Raw genomic sequence first — 24,395 nt, 5'->3', positions numbered from 1 at the left:
TTCGTAACAGACCGTAAAGCATAATCTAATCGAAACAAACTGTGCTCAGCCCTCTGTCTTTCACCGCCTTGATAACGCTTCCTTTAATCCGCACAAGGGCGCCTTCCCATTGCTCCTTCGGGAAGCTTCCCTTTTGTGCTTCGTCACTGATGACATAGTCAATCCATTTCACCATACCGACTGCCTTGGTCATGTTCTTCTCTTCTAGGACTACTTTGTTGAGATATTTGATCAATGCAACAACGTCCTCGTTATAAGGCCCTTCATCCATGAAAGCACCAATCCATTGCCTCATGGCACCTCTCAAATCTGCCTGCGCTGAGAGTTTCTGAGTGGTAAACGTCGGTTTTGCAGGTCGAGAGACTTTGATCTTAGGTTCTTCGTTACGTGCTTGTGGTAGGGGTGCAGATTTGGTCTTTCTGGTTAAGGCGAGACAAAAGGAACTCATCTTGTCAGCTTTGTGTTGCGCGAGAACTTCTTTGCGAACATCTTCGGGTAGCTCAGCGAGGAAGTCTAGGTCAAGGTCATCTCTTTCAGACGGCTGGGTAATATCGCTTGTTTCGAAAGCATCTTCGCTTGGACCTGCGGAGTTCTCCCTGCTCACACTCTCTCGTGCCGGGTTCTTGAGTGAGATAAAATTGGCTTGAGTGAGTGTCTTGCCAGTCATGCTAATGGACTTTGCTTGTGCAGCAGCGGCGAGCATTGCGGATCTTGGCGGACGACCTCTACCACGTTTGACTGGCACAATGGGTTTCTTAGCTGGGATACCTATGATCCTATTCTTGCGTGGCGATTGAGGTAGTAACGTTTGGTCCACGCCCTTTGGACGGCGGGATGGAGAGAAGGGCGTATTGTTGGCATCATACTGCGCAAGTACCTCGGCACGAACTTCTGCTGGCAGAGCAGCGAGGATATCAGGGTCCAGTTGAGACTGGTTGGGAAGTGCTGTTGTGGCGAAAGCCATGGCTTTCGTAGGTGTGTTGGGGTTACCTCTTTTTTCTACAACTTTTGCGGGGGTGGGTGATGATTGGCGCGTTTGGCGGAGGAGTTTTGATCGTATGTCTTCTGGTAGCTCGGCAAGTACATCAGGATCCACCTGCGTAGGCATGATGAACTGTGTGCCTAACATGTTTAGCGGACGGCGAGAAGGTGTTGATGCATTGAGTGTCGGAGCGCCAAATGGAACATGTTCGCTTCCTGACGATGCTTTTGCCTTTCGTGGGGTCTCTGGATCGTCTTGAATGGGGTCCTCTACGATCGCTTTTGCAATCGGGTTTTCAACAGGTTTTGGAGCTCGCGCGGCACGGACAGGTCCGCCTTGGCCGACTTTGAACTGTAATCTTCGCTGAGAGCCTTCAAGACTGCCATCTGTAGCATTCTTCATAGGCTCAAGCTTCGTCAACTGCATACCGAACCCTCGAAGCTCACCCGGGGTAAAGCCCAAGCCGCGCAGCATAGCTAATGCCTCTTTCGTGAGAATTTCCTTGGCATTAGTGGCGACACCTAACATCACACTCCTGCTATGTGTGTCGCATTTGCCGTGGCCGAGATGCTTGGGAGGGTCGAGAGGAGCATCGGGTGAGCGTCGCATAACCTTCATTGAGAAATGCCTGCCTTTTACTCTCTGACTCAACAATCGTTTCGACAGCTCTCCACATAAGCTTGCGATGAAATCATTAGCTTGTTGTTGATTCTCGAACCGAACGCCCCAGTTCACTTCAGCAGAGATAGACTTGCGAATATCTTGCTCACCCAGCTCTTGGCGGTCAATGCCTCTTGAGTACTCGTATAACTTTTCTCCAGTCTTGGGTCCTAAAATCTGAACGAGTCTTTCTTTTGTGAGCTCGCGAATATCCTTGACAAGTTTCACTCCTTGGTCTTCAAGCTTGCCGCCGATCGACCAAGCAACACCAGGAAGATCTTGTACCTGGAGCTGGCCCATGAAGTCTAAAACCTCTTCGGGTTTGATCTGGTACTGCCCAGCGGGCTTTGCTTTGCGTAACGCTACTTTAGCGAGCAAGACATTACTACCGATACCGACGGAGACATTACAACCAGTCTTTAACCTGACCTCATCCCGTAGATTCAATGCAATTTCCTCGGCCTTTGCTTGCTCGCGATGAATGCTGCCTTCAGAATGTTGCTTCCCATTGCTACCACCCGCAGCGATGCAAAGGTTCGAGACATCGACGAGCGCTTCGTCGATACTTACACTCTGCACCAATCCACCTGTAGCAATGATGGCCTCATAGAACGTACGACTAGTGGCTTCGTATTCAGGAAAGTCATATGGCAAGATCTTGAGTTCCGGACAGAGCTCCTGAGCTCGCCTCATCCACATGCCATTCTTGACACCGTACGTACGCGCTGGGTAGTTGCAACTTGCAATTTCAGAGCCACTACCTTGGCCGTGTGCAACCGCTGCGGGTTTGTCTTTGTATTCTGGGCATTTCTTCAAGCTGACAGCGGCGAAGAAACTGTCGAAATCCACGTGTAGGATGTAGCGCCGGGCGCCTGATGTGCATTTTTGTTTGGCTTTCTGCGAAGAGCTCTTCTCGTCTGCTATTGCCTGCATTTCTGCTTTCAGGTCGGCTTTCCAAGTGGATAGGTGATGCAGGCGTGATTCGCGATAGTATTGCTCTAGAAAGTTAGGATCTACGACGGTAGATTTGCGAACGTCCGGGTCTCGTAAAAGTATGGCATTATGCTCTTCTGCAGTAAGCTCCCGTCCCTTAGGCTTTAGGGCGTTTGGCGCGCGCGACGTCTTTCTCGATTTGGATTCGATCTCATTCTCGTACTCGATCTGTTGAGGTAGAGGTGGGCTCGGGTCGGTATAGAGGCTGTCGTGGACATCGTCGATAATCTCATCTACATCCGCCGGGACCACCGCAGGGCTAGTCTTGGGTGGTGTGACGAGCTTCGCAGCCCTACTTGGCTTTCCAGATATGGGTCGGTCAAGCACGTTGTCCGGCTGGTGAGAGGGCGACAGATCCTTGATGTCATCCTCTGATGTGGGAAGTCGCTGCTCTTCATTCGAGGAGTGCGAGCGTGTACCGATGGCTGGTGTTGGCGTACTAGAAGGACCGGCCTGACTACCCCTCAACTGACTTGTGTACCAACTGGCATCTGTCTGATCCCGATAACCCCTCGTCTTGACGTTTGCCGTGCTGGTCATTCCATCCTTACCAAAAGCCAGGACGTTCTGCTTCTCGCCTTCGTCTACCACTCGGTATTCGCTCCATGGCAGCAACTTGCCCGCTTGTATGCTGTCGACGACCCACGCGGGCTTTACGATTCGGTATCGCCGGAATTCAACAACCTTCTTCGGCGTTAGACTACTGGCGATGATGTGCGTCACCGTAGTCTTCCCGTCCAGGTATTGCATGAAGCCGCCGCCATGCTGTACTATAAGGGTATGCAGATCGTTGAGCGATGGTTGGGTGTAGCCGTTGACATGTGCCACGACCCCTTTGAATATCTGGGGCTTGTCACCGGCCTGGCGTCGGATATCGGCATCGAGGTTTTGGAGTTTGATCTTCTTTCGCCTAAAGTAGTCGTTAAAGCCGCCAAAGGCCGAACCCTTGTACTCTTCCCCATCCTCGCCGTCAAACTTGTGGCTGGCGATGCGCTTCCGGACCGACTCGGAGTTCTTCTCTAGGCGTGAGCCCATGGTGTCAGTCGTATGGTGGGTCAAGAGCGTTCATCGGGGCCGGGGTCATGATTGAGCGTCGCGAGGGTGTGTCGGCTGCGACATGTCGATATTGGTGTTGGTGATGAGAGGCGCGTCGTTGAAAGCGCGATAACGTCACGCTAGCAAGGCTAAGTGGATCGTTCTGCCGGCGGTGAAAGCACGCTAAGAGAAAGCTGCAGGACTTGGCGAACTTTTTCTACCTCTCCAAGTCGCTGCTCTCAAGTTTCTCGCTTTTCACTACTATCCGGCTCTACCAGCTGACCCCGAGCTGTGCAATTACCTGAGCAAAGAACACTTCAGACGACTTTCTCCTCCCACCAATTTCGTCAGCTTCTCCGATTACGAACATACGATCACTTTCAACATGTCGTCCATTCCTGTAGGCGTCTACGGACGTCGCATTCCGGCTGGAGGCATTCCCATCCTGGCTGCTGTCGACCAGTCTGTCACTGTGAGTATTCTCGATGCCTCGTGTGGCTTGCTTGCCCATGCGAAAGTTTTGCGCCGAAATTTCCAAAGAAAATTCTGTCGCATTCGCAAATCGATAAAAGCGTTCTAACCATGACCAGTTCCGCATTACTATGGCCGCTATCGACCCAGATGCTGAGCCCCAAATCGATGATGAGCACAAGCACCCTCGCGCAACCCTTAAGCTCATCCGCGTGCCCTCAGACTATGACAGCGAGGATGATGATGATGAGGACTACGAGGAGGGCGACATCGAGGCCATCGCTGCTCGTCTGCGCGCTGCTGGTGCGCTTCCTGAGGCCGACTCGGATATGTCCGACTCCGAGGACAGCGAGAACGAGAAGAACGGTGGCCCCAGCGACCCTGCCCGGTCAAAGAAGGCCAAGCAGGCAGCCCTCACCAAGAAGCTGCAAGAAGAGCTCGAGGCCGACGAGATGGACATTGACGGCATGACCAACGGCAAGGGAAAGGCCAAGGGCAAGGCCAAGGTCACCGACGACGACGATTTGAGCGACGAGGATGACGAAGATGATGAGGATGATGAGGACGAGCCTGAGGAGCTTGTCCTGTGCACTCTCGACCCCGAAAAGGTATGCTTGAGCATCATGTTTTAAGCAATATTGACTAACACTTGCGCAGCACTACCAACAACCTCTCGACATCACCGTCCGCCAAGGCGAGGAAGTCTACCTTGCTGTCAGCGGTACTCACGATGTTTACGTTACTGGTAACTACCTCGTATTCCCCGAGGAGGATGACGATGAGGATGACGAGGACGATGGTCTTGAGGGCCTCGGTTACGACATGGGTTCTGACGAGGATGAGCTCGACGAGATGGACGAGTCTGAGGACGACGAGCTCGACGGTATGAACGACCCCAGGATCACTGAGGTTGAGTCTGACGAGGAGGAAGCTCCCAAGCTCGTTGATGCCGGCAAGAAGAACAAGAAGCGCGCTGCCGAGGAGGATGCCACTCTTGATGACATGATCAGCAAGACGAATGGTGACGCCAAGCTTAGCAAGAAGGAAGCTAAGAAGCTGAAGAAGAACGACGGCCAGGCTGTTGCCAAGGCTGCAGAGCCCGAGAAGAAGGCTGAGAAGGTTGATACCCCCAGCAGCGACAAGAAGAAGGTTCAGTTCGCTAAGAACCTTGAGCAGGGCCCAACTGGCTCCCCCAAGGTCGATGCCAAGCCAGAGGCAAAGAAGGAGGCCGCTAAGGGACCTCGCAACGTCAGCGGTGTCATCGTTGACGACAAGAAGGAGGGTAAGGGCAAGGCCGCCAAGAAGGGTGACCGTGTCGAGATGCGCTACATCGGCAAGCTCAAGAACGGAAAGGTGTTTGATTGTGAGTTTCCCCAACTAATCGTGTCTTGACTCAAACTAACAATCAAATAGCCAACAAGAAGGGCAAGCCATTCTCTTTCAAGCTCGGTGTCGGTCAAGTCATCAAGGGATGGGACGTCGGTGTCGCTGGCATGACTGCTGGCGGTGAGCGTCGTCTCACTATCCCCGCCGCGATGGCTTACGGCAAGAAGGGTGCTCCCCCGGACATTCCCCCCAACTCTGACTTGATCTTTGACATCAAGTGCATTTCCGTCGGTTAAATGTCGCTGTCAGTACTTTGCCTACGCGCAATAGGGTCCACTCAGCCCCCACCAGGATCCGACTCCACTCCTGTGCAGGACTCCACTGGCCTGCGTGCGTTCGCGCCTCTTCCCGTTTCCTTTTCCGTCTCTGTATCAACTGCATAGCGCGTCGTCTGAGATATCCGACTTGCATAATCTGGGCTGTTTCATTAGATGCGTGCAAGGAGGAAGGATCTCTCAGTCCTCTTCGCCAATGTCTTTTCCTATAGCGGGTCATCTGTAAATGATATAGCGAGGCGATGTTGCCAAAGAGCAAAATTTCGCTGAGGAAGCTACTTTGAAAAGTTCTACGGTGTTCCGGTTGACATCTCGAATATGTAGTAATACATAATCTGCAAGTAACATGTCTGGTGTCTAGATATGCTTCGTATGCCCCCAATTGAAGTGATCGGTCAAGCCGTTAAGAAAGGCTTTCAATTCACATACCTACAGAAACAGTGGCTATGACTTCACGCGCAGCCGAGGTGTCCGAAATTGCGAAGATTCTAGTGCTAGCGGCCCACCACTCACATCGCCATCTGCGTGCACGAGCCCAAAGACCCCACAACGCTTTAACCCAACTCCTCTTTCATCGTCGCCCAACTTCAACGTCAACCTGCACTCGAGCCCTCTGTTACACCAACGACAAACAACACCGTGATCACCTCAACCAACAACCTTGCTTACGCATCATCGTCCTTCGACTATCATCAAACCTACACCGACTACTAAATCAACCGTGGCAATACTGTAGCAATGGCGTCGAAACGAAGCAGTAGTAGTATGAGTAGTAATAGTAGCATTCATTCGTACTCGTCCGCGAGCAATGTCCGCGCTAGCTGCTACTCGGTGAACGCCGCTACCGCCAGCCTCCAGGGCTTCCATTACTCCACTACCCCGTCTTCCGGGGCTGGGTGGTGTTCCTGAGGTCAGCTCGGTATGTCCTCGCCTACTCTCCGAACAATACCGTCTTCTAACTTTCGCAGGGAATTCCATCACCCCCTTCAAGTCCCCCCCTCGCCGCCAAACACGCGTCCGCCACTCGAGGTGGAAAGGCGCGCAGAGGGGGGGCAGCATACACCATCACGGGAGAGTGTGAGAGACTCTTCTGCGAGACACTGCGATCTGTATTCCTGGGTGAGGGGAGCCAGCATCGCCAGAACTCGCTAGTGATGGGTATGCCATCTGACAACGCTACGACTGCAACCACCGCTATTACCAATGACTACGGTATCGATGCACGTCGCTACTCCGACTCTTCGACTGAATCTGATGTGCCTGAAATGGTGCGATTCGAGGAAGAGAAGGGTGCGATATCCGACTACATCGAGATGTGGGATTACGTTGGTGGGATTAGGTTCCGGGGGTTTGTTGCTGAGAAGGAGGACGAGAGGGCCATGTTCATCTTCTTCGATGAATCCGTCATCAATGGTGACCTCAAGGCTGGGTGCGTCATAATGCATATTGCTTTTTCCCGATATCGGTGTACTAACATTTTACAGTCTCATGGCCCTCCTCGAACTTTGCGAAGTCGATAACTTCTCCTGCAACCGTCTCGTCCTTTGCATCGACCGCCACGCCGATCAGGCCGCCCTTAACAATCTGACTAAGGATCTGGGTTGGATCGGCTTCGGTCTTACGACACTCGACGAGTTCAGCCAAGGCGAGGAGTTGACAAGCAAGAAGTGGCTGTTCATGGATATGGAGATATAGATGTTGGGCAGATCGAGGCATGATCAGGGTTCTTGGTGTCTGTCGTTACAAAACAGCATATGGTCCGAGTTTCTCTTTTCCTGGGGAGTTCTGCATAGCGGATGGGGGCGTTCATCCTTATTTCGAAGTAGCACGCAAGGAGTCCGGTCGCTGATCTATTGTGCGTAGTTTCCTAGTAAGGTGTTCACCGCTTATCGGTCAATAGTTGAATGCAATGTTTGTATTTTGATTCCATTTCTGTATGCTGTGAAGCTCCAGTGAACAGCCTGCGTCTAATACAGGTTGTAGGCAGGAGCAGATAGACGCATAATTTGTTATGAGTATGATAGTCAGGAACACGGCACAGCATGTGCTTTCGTTGTCTATTTTTTTCTACCGTATCCAGGATCGTACTATTTCACCTCCGACGCGTAACCAACTACCTGGGAATATCACTAATACCACCATGCATAAAGTCCATGTATTTTCTGGGTGGTGTCACAGCTCCGGAGTCCTATTCGTCGGCCAAATCAGCCATCTCAGCATCAACGTCAGCCGTGCCCCCGAACTCGTCCACTTCATCAACCTCCATACGCTCAACTTCGGCTCTTCCTTCCAGTGCACGCATAGCTGGGTTGTCTGTACCGCTGATACCATGAGCCTCCTTCTTACGCTGATGAGCTTCAAGATCCTCCAGCGACCACGACGAATGACCTTCTTGTTCTGCTCGGCTCCACGGCACACTCATATCCTTCAAGAAAGCCTTGGCTGCGCCGACAGCTTGGTCGATAGACAGCTTCGTGCTCTTGGCGTCGAGGCCTTGTTGGATCCATTTGGGGAGTTGGGTTTGTTTCTTGTTGAAGCGTTTGTCCGCTAACACCATGATTCCGTAGTCGTCTTTACCGCGAATGACACGACCAAGACATTGGGCTGCGTGGCGCATGGCGTCGAAGGAGAGAAAGTCTGCCTCCTTGATGCGGTAGGTTTCTCGAAGGAACTCTAGACGGGCTTTCAAGATCCTCGATTCAGTGTATTGGTAGGGTACGCCCATACACAACACAGTACGGCCGTAGTGGTGATCAAAATCGATTCCTTCACTGACCTTTCCTCGTGCGACACAGAGTAGGACAGCGCCGCGGCCGTTGTTGCAAGCTGTGCGGAAGGTCTCCAGGGCGAGAGCAGTTTCCTGTGCATCAGGAGTTTCGACAAGAATGAGTTTGTACTTCCAGACCGTGTCTAGGATCTCCATGCCTTGCCATGCTGAAATGATGCTCTCCATGTAAAGATATGACGGGAAGAAGACGACGACGCCATCTGGAGTCAGTTTGCAGAATTCGATGAGCAGGTTGCCGAAGTTTCGCTGTACTTGCAAGTCGTTGCGATGTTCGAATTGCGAGGTAACTTGGTTCTGGTCATTGCCTCGATCGACGATCATGGGCAAGAATGACTTGCGTGTCAGCGTCATGGTAAATGATTCTTGAACCACAGTGTTGAAGTTAAGCATGCGTGGGTACATATCGAGTGGAGACATAGTTCCGGAGGTGACGATGACGGAGTAGAAGCGTTCGAAGACGGGCTTGATGGCTATCGCAGCGTCCAGACAAGTCAGATGCAACACCGGGTTCGGGACAGTGGCTGTTGCTGACTCGAAAGGTTCGATGATCAGGAGGAACCCAGTCTCGTAGGTAGCTACTAGTGTAGCGAACGTCGCGACTTCTTGGAGGGGTTGGTAGTCTTCGATGTTTGTGAGTTCTAGAGTTCGGACAAGTGATGTCAGACGCTCAGCGCAAAATCGGAGGGGTTTCCTTTCGATAAAAGTAAGATCCTTCAAATGCTTTAGAAACTCTGGTGGTGTGTCTGCAACCACATTGAGAACCTTCATACGGGTCTTGAGATATTCGATGAAACGTTTCAGGAAGGCAACAAAGTGTTCAGCTCGCCGTATGTTACCGGGTACGGCCTCGGTGAGGAGATCGTCTGGTAACGCTGGGTTAGCCATAAAGGCCTCTTCGTTTCGTGCTTCGTCGGCAGCTCGGAGGCCTTCGACAAGTTTCGCGTATTCGTTTTGCAACTTCTCTGCGTCACTGCTCTTCATTTCTGTGATTTTGCGATCGAGGTTGTTGACACCCTTGGTAGCTTTCCGTAATACATCCTCTGTAAGGTCGATGCTGAGAGATTCGATGCATACGTTGTCGATGTTGTGAGCTTCGTCGAAGACGACGATGCAGTCTTTGGAAAGCTCTTTCGACACCCTGTCTGCGATCTTTGGATCTAGTAGGTAATGGTACGAGTAGATGATGACGTCGCAGTAAGGCATCATTCGCCGGGCTGTGAAGTAAGGACACTGCTTCTGCTGCTCACCATACTTCAGTATGCCATCGAAGGTCCATACACCGGGCGGTATGAGATTGTGGGGTTCTAGGAGATCCAAGTTCTCGTGATATACACAGAGCTCAACATCCTCGCCTCGCTCTTTCTTTTCCTTCACAAAGCCCGCTGTCAAGCTGCGGCATCTGGCATCTACTACGGTTCCACTCTTCTCTCGCTTGACGGACGGATGTAAGCAAAGATTTTTGCGACTCGTTAATCCAAGACCTCGAAACGGTTCCTCATAGCCCAGCTCAGTAGTACGGTACTTCATCAGCGCCTTTAATTCAGCCAGGGCCTTTTCAATTTCGGACATGGTACGCGAACAGTAAATCAGCTTCCGTTTTTCAGGGTAGTGCTGCTGGTAAGCGACGATGAGCGATAGCAGAGACACGGTTTTACCCGTGCCTGAAGGCATCTCGAGGACGCAGTGGCCGCCCTGGTCCAGAGTGCGCTTGAGATCGCACATGTAGGCATATTGCTCTGGATATACCCTCGGATACGGGAATAGCACTGGAAGGTTATCGATGAAGAACTTCATGTTGATGATCCACCGCCCGCGCGGTTTAGTTGTAGCGGAGGGGAGTTGGTGGTGACAAAGTTCAGACGAGCTTGGGCGTTGCCTTCCAGTCGACGTGCAATGTCGACGCGACGCGCTACTACGAGATAGCCCTAGCGTACTTGCAGGGATATGCCCCACCATCTACCGCCTACCCACAACTGGTGCCGTCATCAAGCAGAGCCGCATATTTCGCGTAATCCGCAAACCTCTGCTATGTTGAAGTGTATGCGACACTCTGTTTCTTTGGTGTGTTTACGCAGCTACAGCTAGCCTTGATTCGTCACCTTGCCACGAGCATCCTCCGCCCACACCCTATACCTAGCCGACAAGCACAGCGACATTGTGCAGCCCCTCAACCCCGCCATGTCAAAGCGTACAGCAAAGGCGCAGGCGAGCAGTGCGCGGGCAGCCACGACGTCTTCCTTCGGCGCTTTCGGCAGTGCGTCAGCGGCATTCAGCGCAAGCACATCACCCCTGTCCTACGTGACCGAACCTCCAGATCTATCCGCCATTTCAGACCCGAATGTCATCGTCTACTTCCGAAACCTCTCCAAGAAGGACAGCACCACCAAGGCGAAGGCGCTGGAAGACGTACAATCATATCTCTCGTCACTGCAAGAGCCAGTGGAAGAGGGCCTACTGGAGGCATGGATCAAGATATACCCACGAACCTCGATCGACAATGCAAAAGCCGTTCGCCAGAACGCCCACCTCGTCCACGGACAGTTCGCCGTATCCGCCGGCAAGCGCATAGCAAGACACATGCCCAAGAGCGTCGCAGCATGGCTATGCGGTCTCTACGATAGCGATAGGTCCGTAGTAGACGCGACGCAGACCTCCCTCAGACAGGTCTTCAACACACCTGAAAAGCTCCAGAGCATCCGGAAGGTGTACCAACAACCCATACTAGAGTATTGCCGGGATGCGATAGACAAGGAGAGCACAGCGACTCTGAGTGACGAGCGTGTAGTCAGCAAAGACGACGCCGAAGCAAAATACAGCCGCGTCATCTCTGCATGCATATCCTTGCTGGGTAGTTTGTTGAACAACCTACAGCCTGAGGAACTATCCAAGTACCAGACTGACTACAAGTCTCTCATTGGGGACAAGAAGCTCTGGCAGTTCGCCTCATACAACGACGCTGGCATACGGCGCTCAGTGCACCGTCTTCTGAGGACATGCCTCACCAAGGAGGACGTTGCTGTTCAAGAACATCTCGACACTCTCAGCAAGGCCTATCTAGCCGAGGCCTTGAACTCCGATCAGACCGGTTCCGTCAGCGATTATGTCGAGTCCCTCACACTACTCACATCCAAGCATCCCTCCGTGTGGACAGACAACTACAAGAGCAAGACTGGAGTCGATAGGCGCCTACGGCAGTTCTTGAAGAAAGGCTCTCAACTAGGACCTCGCGACACATGGGCACGAGTGCCTGAGCTCCTAAAGATAATTCCGAAAGAGATCCTGCCGCAATCTAGTGCCGATTCCGCAGAGCTACTCAACGCCCTGCATGGCGGCATTATTCGCAAGGACGAGCCCAAGTACAATCATGAAGCAGGATTCAAAGCCTACCTCGAAATAGCTGGTCAACTCACCCAGCGGTTGAGTGATGATGAAAGAACTAAGCTCCTCGAAGAGATGGTGTTGCCAATCATCACGCAGTATCTTCGCCCGTCGTTGGAGACATCAGACTGGGCTGTGCCATCCAACGCGTCAAGCCTAATATCTAAAGCACTAGAGATTGAAGGAATGAAACTTGTGCTCGAACAGCGATGGCCTTCCTTCTCACAGCAGTTGATCGATAACATCAAGACCTCAGCCCCAGAGCAGTCAAAGGACTATGAGAAGTCTCAGACGAACGTTATCCAGCACGCCACACGATATGCGACTATACAAGACCAAGCGCTTACCATCGAGACTTTGGGGTCGTTGCGATCAGTCCTTTCCCAGGCGTGCTCTTCAATAGTAGCAGAAGCTCTCGAAGTACTCAAAAACAGAAATGGGAAACCGTACGGCGCAGCAGGTACGATTGCGGCCGTACTAAAGCGCAATCCAAATTTGATATCGTCTACAAAGGCCGAGCAAGATCTAGAGCTGTTTATACAGCAAGATCTTCCAGAGCTGGTGTTGTCTCCCTCGTCCTCCTATCTGATCGACATACTATACACCAAGTCGGACCGCGCGTACTTCAAGGACGCATGGAGCGCGTCTCTCAAGACTGTTCTTAGAGATACAGACTCACCAGCAAAGACAAAAGCCCTCGAAGCAATCCTCACCTCATCAAGAATACCAACGTCATTTGACCTTGCCACATCGGATCCTGAATTACAGAAGTACATAACCACGAATATACGCGAGGCTGTTGAGGGCTCAGCCGAATGGGATTCGTTCAGTCGCATGCTCCAATCGCCAGCAAGGATACTTGCTCCCGAAACAACTGATGAGATCCTCGCTTACATGACGGAAACGCTATCAATATCTAACCAGGCTCCCTACTCATTGCAAGGCCTACGCCAAATCGTCAAATCGAATCCAACAATGCTACGAGAGTATGTCGCTAGTTCACAGGGCGCTGGTCTTCTTCAAGGCCTACTTCTCGCTTCAGAATCCCCAGATGATGAGGTCGCGCAGGGCGCTAAAACTGTTAATGCCTCGATCCAAACCATACTGTCATCTGGCTCTGACTCTAAACAATCGATATACAATCTCGTTCAACAAGGCCTGCGCGACGCTACCCCGACGTCTGTTTCAGTCGAAACTTTGGTCGACTTGGCGAAGCAGTCAGTCAAGGCCGGTAGTGATTGGGAAGGAATTTCCCTTGTGTTTCCCAGTATTGAAGACTGGGATGCAGCTCTTGATCCGTTTCTCAATGCTGCGCCAAAGTCGTCTTTGGCCATCACGAATCCTCTTGGAGGCGCCGTGTATCTCGTCAAAGATGGCCAATTGCCTTCTAAGATCAGAACTATGTCTCGCGATGCTGACGGCTACTCTGCTGCATACCGAATCACGCAGTATGTGACGAGGCTTTTCAAAAGTCCAGACCTTTTCTCTGTTGACAAGGTTCCTTCTGCGCTTCGAGCTGCCTATCTTCGTAACATTGCGGTTTCTGTGCAGCTTGCAGATGACAACCTTGGACTTGCCGGCGCGAATGGCTTCTGGGCACAATACAACTCGGACGTTGAAGCTGAGGCGATGACCTTCATGTCGGATGCGCAACCATTCATGACACAAGAGCTAAAGAATCTTGTTGAAACGCGGTCGAAGGACGACGACAACGCCCCGCTATTGTCTTGGGCAACCTCACTGTTATCGGAGATAGATGTCGGCGCAACTTCTCCAGCATACTATCACGCCCGAGCATATGCTGTCTTGATAGCCGACGCTGTTGAGATTACTGGCTGGAAAAACTCACAAACCGCCCAACTTCAGGAAACGCTCAAAACTATGCGAAGTTCGAAAAACGTCCTCCAACTCCTTGCGTTCTTGAACGCTTTCAGAGAGCCCTTGTCGTATGCAAAAGCTTGCGAGAGAATGTGCAATGAGATCGTCGCCGATCTGACAGGCCTTGATGTCCAGCATAAGTCGCAAGAGGCACTGCAACAACTTGTGCTGTTGAACAGTGTCATGGGTCAAGAAGGCATCTTGGAGAGCATCGCCGGTCCTCGCCTGATGCGCTTTATCCAGCATGTCATCCCGTGGCTGCAAGAAGACACAGTCAATCATTCTACCAAAGCAGAGTTGTGCCGCGCGTTGTCGGTACTGGTTCCCCTGATCGGCGAAATGTACGGTGAGCACTGGGTTGGTATCTTGAGTGCGCTTTCCACAATTTGGTCGGCCACAAAAGAGCTGGAAGCGAACGAGTCTGGCATGGACACTCCAATTCCTCTCGTACACGCATCGTTGAAGCTATATGCACGACTGCGGGCCTTGACCCAAGCCGAAGAACCAAACGACGATCTTCTCGATGCATGGAAAGAGAACGAGCAAGCTGTTGCTGATGGGCTCATCAACATCCTGAAGCATTCACAACATTTCCCAGACGAATTTCATCAGCCTCTGAAGATGGTCAACGATGTGTTAGCGCGTCAGATCTCCAAGGTGTCGCTCAAGCATCTGGAGTCTACCGAGGAACTTTTCCCTCTTCTCTACGTCGAGTCTCAACCGGTTCAACAGACTGCTTTCGACATCCTACACAAGCAGATCCCTGCATCCCAGGAGCAAGTGTCCATTGACGCAGCATTGGAGAAGACGACTGCCCGATTACCCGAGGAATTGCTGTCATTGATCATCGATGCGCCTACGGTCACGGCACTCGCCGATGCCAACTTTGAGCGTAGTGTGCCCTTGCCATTGCGAGGTTATCTATTGAGCTGGCTACTTGTCTTCGATCACCTAGAGCATGCTTCCTTCAAGGTCAAGAATGATTATGTTGAGCATATCCGAGAGGGTGAGTACCTCCCTGGCCTTCTCGACTTCATGTTCGACTTCCTTGGCCATGCCCACAACAAGCCAGTCGATGTCTCCAAGCTTGACATCACGACGTATGAAGCGGATCTTGAACCACCTAAGCGTGATTTACAATGGTTGTTAACACACCTTTACTTCTTGTGTCTGCGCGACGTCCCATCTTTGACAAAGACCTGGTTCAAGAGCTGCAAATCACGCGCCATAGTCGTCGCGCTCGAGCCATGGACAGAGAAATACGTTTCGCAGCCTGTGATTGTTGCCGCCCTCGAAGCAGTAAACACATGGTCGGAAGAGCAAGCCGCAGCTGAGCCCGACTCGGCCTTCGCGGTAAAAGTTGTCAACCGCGCGCGCGAGATTACTGCATCATATGTGGTCGATGAACAAACCATGGCGATGCGAATCTCTCTGCCACCCGCCTTTCCTCTCGCAAATGCTCACATAGAAGGCCTGAACCGCGTTGCTGTCAATGAACAAAAATGGCAATCTTGGTTGAGGACTTCGCTGGGAGCTATTACGATTTTCAACGGCAGCCTAATCGACGCGCTGACCACGTTCAAGAGGAACGTCGATGGAGCGCTCAAGGGCCAGAGCGAGTGTGCCATCTGCTACAGTATAGTTGGGTCGGATCGCAAGTTGCCTGACAAGAAGTGTCACACTTGCAAGAATCTCTTCCACGGAGTCTGTCTGTTCAAGTGGTTTAAGAGTAGCGATAGCTCGAGCTGTCCGCTCTGCAGAACCAGCTTCAATTATGCATAAATCAGAAGGATGGACTGGGCACGATAGACTTCAGTGGCTGTTATAGAAAATAGATACTGTAGACGATGAACTTGAATTGTTGACTTTCGTAGGTGCGAGTGTTCTTGTCAATCGGATGGACCTCGGCTGTACCTGCATTTACCCCACACCTACGCTAAAGTATACCGAGATGAATACTTGCTAGTCATTCACGCTTACACATAACTTTCCTCCGTCGAACTACCTGTTCTGACTGTCACTTCTATAACTCATGATACGAACTCACCATCTTCTACTATTCAATTCTCACCAATCATGTCGTCAACCAATCCTCAGCGGATCCTGGAGTTCAATTACGACATATCCTGTCCCTTCGCCTACATAGCCTCAACACGCGTACAGTCACTAGCCCATCGCACTCACGCTATCCTGATCTACAAACCCGTTCTCCTAGGCGCAATTTACCGCGCAACAGCCGCACCTCAAGGCGCCGGCGGCTCAGCATCCGATGTCTTCAACTCAGCCAAGAAAGCGGTTACAGCGCAAGGCATGCAACGTACATTGCGCAGATACAACATTCGGTACAACCCGCCACCTCAGCATCCTCGTAAAACAGTGAATGCACTACGTTTATTGTACTGTGTCAAAGACCATGAGAAGAGGAGGATGTTGACAGACAAGTTGTTCCAAGCTTATTGGGCAGAAGGCAAGGACGTGAATTCCAATGCTACCATCCTGCAGATTGCGAGGGAATGCGGTATCGAAAATGTGGGGGAAGAATCTTTCGCTGATGCAGGTGCGAGGAAAGAGTTAGAAACTTCTACTGCCGAAGCAATCGAAAGAGGTGCTTTTGGTGTGCCTGGATTTTGGATCCCGGATGCTCTATGGACGAACGCGAATGGTGAAGAAAAGCGAGGGCGGTTTTTCTGGGGTCAGGATCGCATGCATTTCGTTGAGGCGACCTTACTCTCCCTTTCATCATCATCACGGTCGCCATCTGGAAAACCGTGGACACATGTACCGGCACTCAAGAGCTTGATGCCGCGGTGCGTACCCAGTAATGATCCTCATGGCCGGGTAAAAGTCGAATTCTGGTTCGACTTTAGCAGTCCGTGGGCGTTTTTGGGGTACACACAGTTGGAACGACTAAAGAAGACATTTGGCAAGGACTTGGAAATTGTCATGAAGCCATTTCTCCTGGGTATCTTGTTCCGAGAGATCGGTGCGCCAAATCTGCCAATGGCGGCGGTTAGTCCGGCGAAAGCGCTGTGGTCGAGACAAGACCACGCGGACTGGACCGAGTACTGGAACGCGATAAGTCGGCAAGATGGTGGAAGAGAAGTCAAGTTCTATTGGGCAGACATCTTTCCCATCCGGACACCGACTGTGCTGAGGGTTGCGCTTGTGGAGCCGGATACCACAAATCTGTTGTGTAAGTTGCACGCTCTGTTTCACTTCCCGAGCCGCAGCATAAATCACAGAATAGACTAACGAAGTATAGTCGAAGCATGTTGGTCTCACAACCAAGACATGTCCAACGACACCGTGCTCCGTACCGTTCTCGACCAAGGTGGTTTCAATGGCGCTGATCTTGTTGCTCGCGCGAACGAACCCGCAGTCAAAGCTAAGCTGCGGGCCGCTACCGCAGAGGCAAAAGAAATGGGTCTCTGTGGCGTACCCACGTATCGTGTGCTGAGGCAGGGGGATAAAGGGGAGTGGGAGGCGGTTGGTGGTCTGGTCTGGGGTCAAGACGAAATCAACGTTGTCGAAGACCTAATTGCTGGATGGAATCCTGAAAGTTCAGGACAAGCGGCTAGGGTGGTGAGGAAAGAGAATGGCGCGGGTTCGAAGTTGTGAGTACGGTTATTTCCAACCCACAACAAGACGCGATGCCTTGGTCGAATCTACAACTGTGTTCAAGTGGTGAAGATCAAATTATCGTACTATTGTATCATGATTCGTAAGTTAGATACATGGAGAATTCGTCGCACAAAAACAAGCCATTACGCCAAAACCATGCGCCTTCCCTGGGTATCAAAATATGAAAAGAGTGTTGGTCGTTCGTTGAGTAAATGTTCGTATCTCGTGTAGAGGTGTAGGGTATATGTCGTAAAGGTGCCTGGAAAGTATGCGTGCCACGTGAACCTTGTAGAGAAGTGTCGATGATATCAAGCCGTCAGGTCGACATCACCGTAGACACGGCGCTTCCTTCTCTTAGCTGCAAGCTGGGGTGTCCAGATGCCGCTGAAAAGATCCTCACATTCGTCCTCATCCTGAGAATCGAACTCAATGTCTTGGTCGTTCTTGTCTGGTACCATACCGTTGTCTTCTTCATTCATACTCTCATCCCACTCTGCACCCTTGACGATCCTCTTCGTCTCGAGTATGAACTTGCCGACCTTGTATTTCTGACTGTCCTCGGCTGCATCGACATACTTCCATCCCAACACACTACCACAGCTACGGCAGCTGATGTCAGATACAGTATGGGCGCCCGTCACGAGCTGACGAGCATGAGCCTTGTGTGTCAATGTGTTTGGCAAATCACCTTCCTTCCATCCTGTCGCCGACATATCCCCACTAGCCAAAAAGCTTGATGTCGATGGCGGCCCTACAAGGTATGCGCGGCCGTGACGTCCAGTGAACCCTTTGCTTATGATGGATGACGCAGGGATGAGGTCGGCAAGACACTTCTGGCAGCGTAGGTGCGAGGTTGGTCGCGCCGTGAGGAAGGAGGTTGGTTGTGGTGGAGATGAAGACGGAGACGTAGAGGCGGTCGAGGTGCTGATGGCCGAGCTTCGGCGTCGGCGGAAGGGCAGGCTAGGGAAGAGGTAGAGAGGAAAAGGTGTCGTTGGTGAATTCGGCATATTGTACTAGAAGGCCGGTTATCGGAAGAGCGAAAGTCAGTGAGGCTATGTCCAAATTATAGAGTAGTGTATCGTGATGTGTGTACGGCCTCACGCTGGCGGAGGTGGTGGTCCAGTATAAGTCCGGCAATACCAGACCAGGTCAAGCGCTATGGGGAAAAGGCCCTATCAGGAAGCGATACAGTGTTGCGTCGACGCAATAGCGCTGCAAACTGCCGACTATGCTTTTGTTGTCCGGTGTTGATCACGACTGGACAGCGGTTCAGTTCGTGATGCCTGAAGATCTTGCGGTGTATTGACCTGGGGGTGAACAGAAAACGTGACGACGCGTCTTGCCGATGACTGAAATTCGGTCGCTTAATCTCTGAACCCAGGGTGGGAAAGACGCTCACAATGGAGGTCTGTCCTCCCTTTGAGGCGTGTCGACGCGAAGGAGCAGATGACGCGCTGAAGACGTGGGAATGTCGCGATAAGCGATAAGACGGGCGCCACAGCCGAGGAGGCGGGGAGGTGGGGCAGAACAGACGATGCGCCTCAAGTTCTCGACATCGACAGAGGATTCACACCGGAATGCCTTCAGGTTCTGAAAAACAGTGTTTAATGAAGGACAAAGGCTGGATTCGAGAGAGATGGAGTGATAATAGCGGTCAGTACCTGGTTCTTGCTACCAGCTGCGTGCTGGCCAATCTTGATGACTGGTCAGATCATGCGACCTCTCAAACCCGGGCGTGTCGTCACGAGATGTGCTGGCACTTTCCGATTGTGCCCGGGCAGTACAAACGATGCAACTGGGTCGCACCAGTAGATGACGACTGAACTTACATGCGTAGCCTTGCTATAGTATATGCAAGCGCCAAGCACCATGCCGTAGTATCCGGAATAGGATTAGTCCCTGGAGATTGCTCCTTTCCCAGGTGGAGGCATTGTTCGCGACGCGTTGATCATCGCGACATTGTATCTCTCATGCTTCGTTAAGCATGAATGATCAACGAATCTGAGGAAGTTTCGCCTCGCAAGTTACACTGCGCCATCACCACCAGACAACAAGCTTCAACACGATGAGATCGTCTTTTGCCAGCGCACCACTCACAGCACAGTATGCTTGTGATATTTGTAGGCAAGTCCCCAGCTAATGCGTCCCGCCGGATACGAACGAGCTTCAGCAATAAACGGACGTGCAATCCATCAACGGATGAGTTCGCTAATCATCTGACAACCAGAGAGCGCAAAGTTCGGTGCGATCGTGCCCTCCCGAAATGCAGGTTCGTCCTTCAGCATAGTTTCTTATCCTACGAGTAGCGTGAACCAAAAGGAATACCTTTAGCCACGTTCCGCTTGGGTACAACTCAGAAACACGACTTTCTCCGTATTCGTCTCGCAACTGTGTGAGAGTGGAAACAGGAAGCTAATTGCGATGCGTATCTTGCAATGAAGACGTTGCGATCGTCTAAATCAACCATGCAGCTACAATCAAGCACACCCACGTCGCACACGCGACGATCAACTGAAGCAGCTTCAGGAGCGCCTAACCAAAGCTGAGGCTCAGCTTGCGCTTACCACGCCGGATCCACAGTCAAATCCTGCGATATCGGCCATGAACACTCCGATAGATTTGGATCATATCACAGGACTGGATGCAGCCACCGATACAGCGGTGAATAGCTCTGATATATTTACTTCGTTTACTGATGGAGCGGATACCAATATGTTGTTTGACTGGACCAATGAGCCACTAGCCGCGCTCGAGCCATTGGACGATGTGCTCCTTAATCAACATCAGTCATGTCTCGGAAGTGGGCCTGAGGAAGATCTATCTCCGGCAGATCTGGGTCTACTGCACGATCACTACTTCAATTCCGTCTACTATTCCTTCCCGTTCGTGAGCAGAGACAGATTCATAACGGATTCGACGAGTGGTAGCAGTCCTGCGACAAGTGCCCTGGTTTACGCTGTTGCTCTCGCCGGCTGCGCCCACTACCTTGGAGATACAGAGCGACAGGCCACGTGCTACAACCTTGCACGTGACTATGTTGAAAGGTGTGAACGAAAAGATCTTATGAAAGACATGAACTGCCTCCAGGCTTTGTTACTGATAGGCCGCTTTGAGGCCATGAGTCGGAAATTGGAGAGAAGCTGGTTGACGCTAGGACGCGCCGCTATGCTCTGTAGGCTTCTGAGATTGCATCAGATGGATGCAGTTAGGCATGATCAAGGAATACAGAACGGAAAGAACGATACTGGCATTCTATCGGGGTTGCCATATACGGAAGATGTGGCTCTATTAGAAGAGCGACGAAGGACTTTTTGGGCCTTATACATTCTGCAGAGCTATGTCAAAACACGGACAGGCTGGGATTGTCAATTGGGAGACGTCAAGGTTTGGACTACGTCATTGCGACGAATTACGATACGCGGAAACTAACACGATGTTCAGGACTTCCGTGTCTGCCTGCCATCGCCAGGGTTGTTAAGCTCCGGTCTAGAGCCGCTCAGGATGCCATATTTGCTAGATGTGAGTACCGAGTCCGGCTCTGAGATTACGTCCTACGCAGGCTGTGTTCTCATGGTCGAGCTGGCTTTGTCCTGCTTCGACCGTGATCAACAGCACGGCATTCCAGGTTTCTGGGACGGCTATTGCACCCTAGTCAAGAAGGCAGAAGATCTTTCTGTCATTCTCAAACATCATCTTAACGCCACATCCATTCGCGAAGACCCAATAGCTTTTAGCCTTTACATGAATTTGCGCGCTACCGAGATCTTCTTACACGATATGGCCATCATGAAAAGCGAAGAGCAAGGACTTCCACCATATATGAGAATCGAGAACCAACGCCGCGCTACTGCTGCTGCATTCCAGATATGTAACGCAGTAGGCCTCAATTTGCCGTCACCACGGAAGGCAAACAGCGACATTATCATGCTGCAAGCGATATTCATTGCTTGGCCCTTATTCATGGCATTGAAAGCGTTACATCGCGAACTCAGAGATGGAGAGGTTCAGGGAACTACAAACGGCGTCGTGGCCGCGTCCAAATTGCTCTTCGCAGCTCTAGACCATATTGAGGAATCGGACGGACACTGGCACCAATCGTTGACCCATGTTGGTACAAAACTGCAGGAATGGGAAGAGAAGACTGAGTTCAACTCATCTGCTCTGTGATCGTCTCTGCAATTATGAGTTTTGCTGTTGTCACTCGGTTGTAGGATTTTGAAAATCATCGAATAGCATCTCGCCAAGGCCATACACGTCGACGACCAGTTACCGCAAGGGTAAGACCACTGGGCTCTATTCGTCAAGAGCAACCTAAAAGAACGGACCCATCTTTACTAGAATACATATCCATCTCCGTCGTTCTGCAGCAGCGTTGCAGGGGGAAGTGGGTCTGTCGGCCTCCGTGTCCGTCCCCGTGTCCGTCTTGCGTCTGAACCGCCCCTTCAATGATATAATATTGCTGTAACCACGAAATCCCATCCCAAATAATTTGAATTCTTTTTGATTCTACGAAAGTATTACTAAATCAGTTATCAATTGACCGACGACCGCGAAAGCCGTATCCGATTGAGAACCAGTCGAACTAGCCGAAGATGAATGGATCAAACATCACGAAACATGTAGAAGCAGTGCAAAAGGGGATTCAGACCACGCCAAACGAACGCTCTGAATCCGACGATGGCGTCAATACGACCCAAGAGCGTAACGCTCGCGACATCCATGGCTGGAAGGTAAACAATCCACGGCAATGCTCACACGCATAGACCTTAGTATAAGATTACGATCATGCTAATGTCTCACATGTATTGCAATGTAGTGGGCCACCGCTTACGCTTCTATGCTATCTACCACGCTTCTCTTCGCTCTCGACAACACCATTGTCGCCAACATCCAACCAGCCATCATCAATGACTTTGGGCACCTCGAGTTATTTGCATGGATCGGAACCGGCTTCGCACTCGGCACCATGTTCATTCTGCTTTGGGGAAAGGTCTACGGTATTTTCAACATCAAGTGGGTTTACATCTTCAACATCTTCTTGTTTGAGGCGGGCAGTGCTCTTTGCGGTGCTGCTCCGAACATCGAGGCACTCATCATTGGCCGTGTGATTGCTGGCGTCGGTGGCTCAGGAATGTACTCAGGCACTCTGACTTATGTTTCTGTTCTCTGTAACAGTCAGGAGAAGCCAGCATATCTTGCCGGTAGCACCGTGGTTTGGGGTATCGGCAGCGTCCTCGGTCCAGTGGTCGGCGGCGCCTTTGCGATGAGCAGCGCCACCTGGAGATGGGTATGTATCTCTTCTATATCCTCCTTTGACCTCTGGACTTCGATATTGAACGAATAGTAGGGGTTTTATATCAATCTTCCCATCGGCGCCATCTTTGCGCCTGTTTACTTCCTACTCTTTCCCAGCATCGATCCTCATCCATGCAAGACGCTCGCGGATAAACTTCTTCTAATCGACTGGATCAGCGCTCTTATCTTCCTTTCTGGCTCTACCTGCCTGACGATCACGCTGACCTTTGGTGGAGTCATCTACTCGTTCCTTTCCGGCACTGTAGTCGCACTATGGACTGTTACAGGTGTTCTTTTGATCGCCTTCATCGTCATGCTGAGATTACACCCCTTGGTCACCAAGGAGAATCGCTTGTATCCTCTGCACTTCTTCAGGCAGCCAATCTTGATCAATATGCAGGTACAAGTGTTTCTGTCCTCGGGTATCGTCTTGGCCATGACCTACTATGTTCCCCTGTACTTCCAGTTCGTCAAGGGCGATGGTGCGCTTGAGGCGGGGGTTCGTCTACTACCTTTGATCATGTTCATGGTCGTGGCCTCAATGTTCAACGGCTTCTTGATGCCTAAATATGGGTTGATTCCTATTTGGTACATTGGGGGCAGCACGCTTGCACTTCTCGGGACGGCTTTGATGTGTAAGACCGTTCGCTTGACGCGCCTTTAAAGTATAGATGGCCTAGCTGACCCCTTTTGCAGACACGGTCGATGAAAACACGTCCAACGCGAATATCTATGGCTACAACATCCTCGTAGGAACGGGTACAGGATGCTATATCGTTGCCGGATTTGCTATAGTACAGTCTCTGGTTCCTGCTCGCGACATAGCCAACGCCATTAGCGCCATGGCAATAGCTCAAGATCTTGGGATGGTATGTTTCCTTGCCATCAGCGGCAGCCTGTTCCACAACATAGCCGTCGAAAAGGTTGGCAAGGCTCTACCAGAAGTCGCCTCTGCGGAGATCGGCAACCTCATTGCAGGATCAAGCAGTAAGGCTTTCAGGCGATTGTCTGAAGCGGAGAAAGCTTTGGTCATCCCGGAGGTTGCGAGCGCCATGAGTAGCGTATGGACTTTCTTCCTTGCTGCTGCTGCGCTCAGCGTGATATGCTCTGTGCCTTTGCTTGTGAGCAGTCCATAGAGCCTCCTCCCCCTTCGTTCGTGTCACTTTTCTAACGTGCGTCGCAGAAAGCTAAGCTTGGTGGAGAGAAGACTGCAGCAACAGTTGCGACGTAGAGCGAGTTGTGGTCTCTGGGGGAAATTGCCTGGAAGAAACCATCTTAGATTGGTTCCAATCTTCCCATAGGAACATCATTCAATTCACGATCAAGCACTACAACTTGCTGTCTTGATTTCCTCGATGATGTTTAGGAAGATGCATGTGCTGTGTATATACCCTTGTTTACATGCATCAGATAGAAAACCTTCGTTTCATGCCTGGCTCATCAATGATATTGACTCCGATGATTCGAAGGCCATCTTCGATGAGAACGCGTGATCTAGCTTGACGGAAGAGTAGCAGTACAAATTTGGGGATCGACCAATGGGAGGCAAGCGGCCGCTCCAGTCCGTCCCCACTTCAGAAGCGGCGCGCACGGCAACCATCTCACGAGTACTACCGCTACTCAAAGTTATGCG

The 24,395-nt window shown here is 51.4% G+C and overlaps 9 protein-coding genes across 9 annotated transcripts; 6 read left to right on the top strand and 3 right to left on the bottom strand.

Moving 5' to 3' along the window:
- Positions 1-25: 25 nt before the first annotated feature.
- J4E82_004841 (uncharacterized protein) lies at positions 26-3,670 on the bottom strand (the record flags this gene model as incomplete). Its single annotated transcript, XM_051731115.1, has 1 exon — positions 26-3,670. The coding sequence occupies one exon, from the start codon at positions 3,668-3,670 to the stop codon at positions 26-28; it is 3,645 nt and encodes a 1,214-aa protein (XP_051589050.1).
- Positions 3,671-4,055: 385 nt separating this feature from the next.
- J4E82_004840 (uncharacterized protein) lies at positions 4,056-5,763 on the top strand (the record flags this gene model as incomplete). Its single annotated transcript, XM_051731114.1, has 4 exons — positions 4,056-4,142; positions 4,261-4,749; positions 4,799-5,504; positions 5,555-5,763. 4 exons carry the CDS (start codon positions 4,056-4,058, stop codon positions 5,761-5,763), a joined length of 1,491 nt encoding a protein of 496 aa, XP_051589049.1.
- A 1,193-nt stretch (positions 5,764-6,956) lies between these two features.
- On the top strand, positions 6,957-7,497 carry J4E82_004839 (uncharacterized protein; the record flags this gene model as incomplete). Its single annotated transcript, XM_051731113.1, has 2 exons — positions 6,957-7,231; positions 7,287-7,497. The coding sequence occupies 2 exons, from the start codon at positions 6,957-6,959 to the stop codon at positions 7,495-7,497; spliced, it is 486 nt and encodes a 161-aa protein (XP_051589048.1).
- Positions 7,498-7,990: 493 nt separating this feature from the next.
- Positions 7,991-10,384, bottom strand: RAD15 (DNA-dependent ATPase of the nucleotide excision repair factor 4 complex; the record flags this gene model as incomplete). Its single annotated transcript, XM_051731112.1, has 1 exon — positions 7,991-10,384. The coding sequence occupies one exon, from the start codon at positions 10,382-10,384 to the stop codon at positions 7,991-7,993; it is 2,394 nt and encodes a 797-aa protein (XP_051589047.1).
- Positions 10,385-10,768: 384 nt separating this feature from the next.
- Positions 10,769-15,628, top strand: J4E82_004837 (uncharacterized protein; the record flags this gene model as incomplete). The annotated part of the gene is made up of 1 exon (XM_051731111.1): positions 10,769-15,628. One exon carries the CDS (start codon positions 10,769-10,771, stop codon positions 15,626-15,628), a length of 4,860 nt encoding a protein of 1,619 aa, XP_051589046.1.
- Positions 15,629-15,922: 294 nt separating this feature from the next.
- Positions 15,923-17,464, top strand: J4E82_004836 (uncharacterized protein; the record flags this gene model as incomplete). Its single annotated transcript, XM_051731110.1, has 2 exons — positions 15,923-17,039; positions 17,109-17,464. 2 exons carry the CDS (start codon positions 15,923-15,925, stop codon positions 17,462-17,464), a joined length of 1,473 nt encoding a protein of 490 aa, XP_051589045.1.
- Positions 17,465-17,775: 311 nt separating this feature from the next.
- Positions 17,776-18,474, bottom strand: J4E82_004835 (uncharacterized protein; the record flags this gene model as incomplete). The annotated part of the gene is made up of 1 exon (XM_051731109.1): positions 17,776-18,474. The coding sequence occupies one exon, from the start codon at positions 18,472-18,474 to the stop codon at positions 17,776-17,778; it is 699 nt and encodes a 232-aa protein (XP_051589044.1).
- A 2,188-nt stretch (positions 18,475-20,662) lies between these two features.
- Positions 20,663-21,634, top strand: DEP6 (Depudecin biosynthesis cluster-specific transcription activator dep6; the record flags this gene model as incomplete). Its single annotated transcript, XM_051731108.1, has 2 exons — positions 20,663-20,851; positions 20,909-21,634. 2 exons carry the CDS (start codon positions 20,663-20,665, stop codon positions 21,632-21,634), a joined length of 915 nt encoding a protein of 304 aa, XP_051589043.1.
- A 425-nt stretch (positions 21,635-22,059) lies between these two features.
- Positions 22,060-23,993, top strand: DEP3 (Efflux pump dep3; the record flags this gene model as incomplete). The annotated part of the gene is made up of 6 exons (XM_051731107.1): positions 22,060-22,197; positions 22,284-22,754; positions 22,815-23,335; positions 23,366-23,397; positions 23,459-23,883; positions 23,946-23,993. The coding sequence occupies 6 exons, from the start codon at positions 22,060-22,062 to the stop codon at positions 23,991-23,993; spliced, it is 1,635 nt and encodes a 544-aa protein (XP_051589042.1).
- Positions 23,994-24,395: the final 402 nt, after the last annotated feature.

The sequence above is a fragment of the Alternaria postmessia genome, assembly GCF_024291825.1.
Source record: "Alternaria postmessia strain BMP 2775 chromosome Unknown scaffold_24, whole genome shotgun sequence".
In the NCBI taxonomy this organism is placed as follows: Eukaryota; Fungi; Ascomycota; class Dothideomycetes; order Pleosporales; family Pleosporaceae; genus Alternaria; species Alternaria postmessia.
Note: the sequence above shows the minus strand (reverse complement) of the source record. Positions and strands in the feature narration are given on the sequence as shown.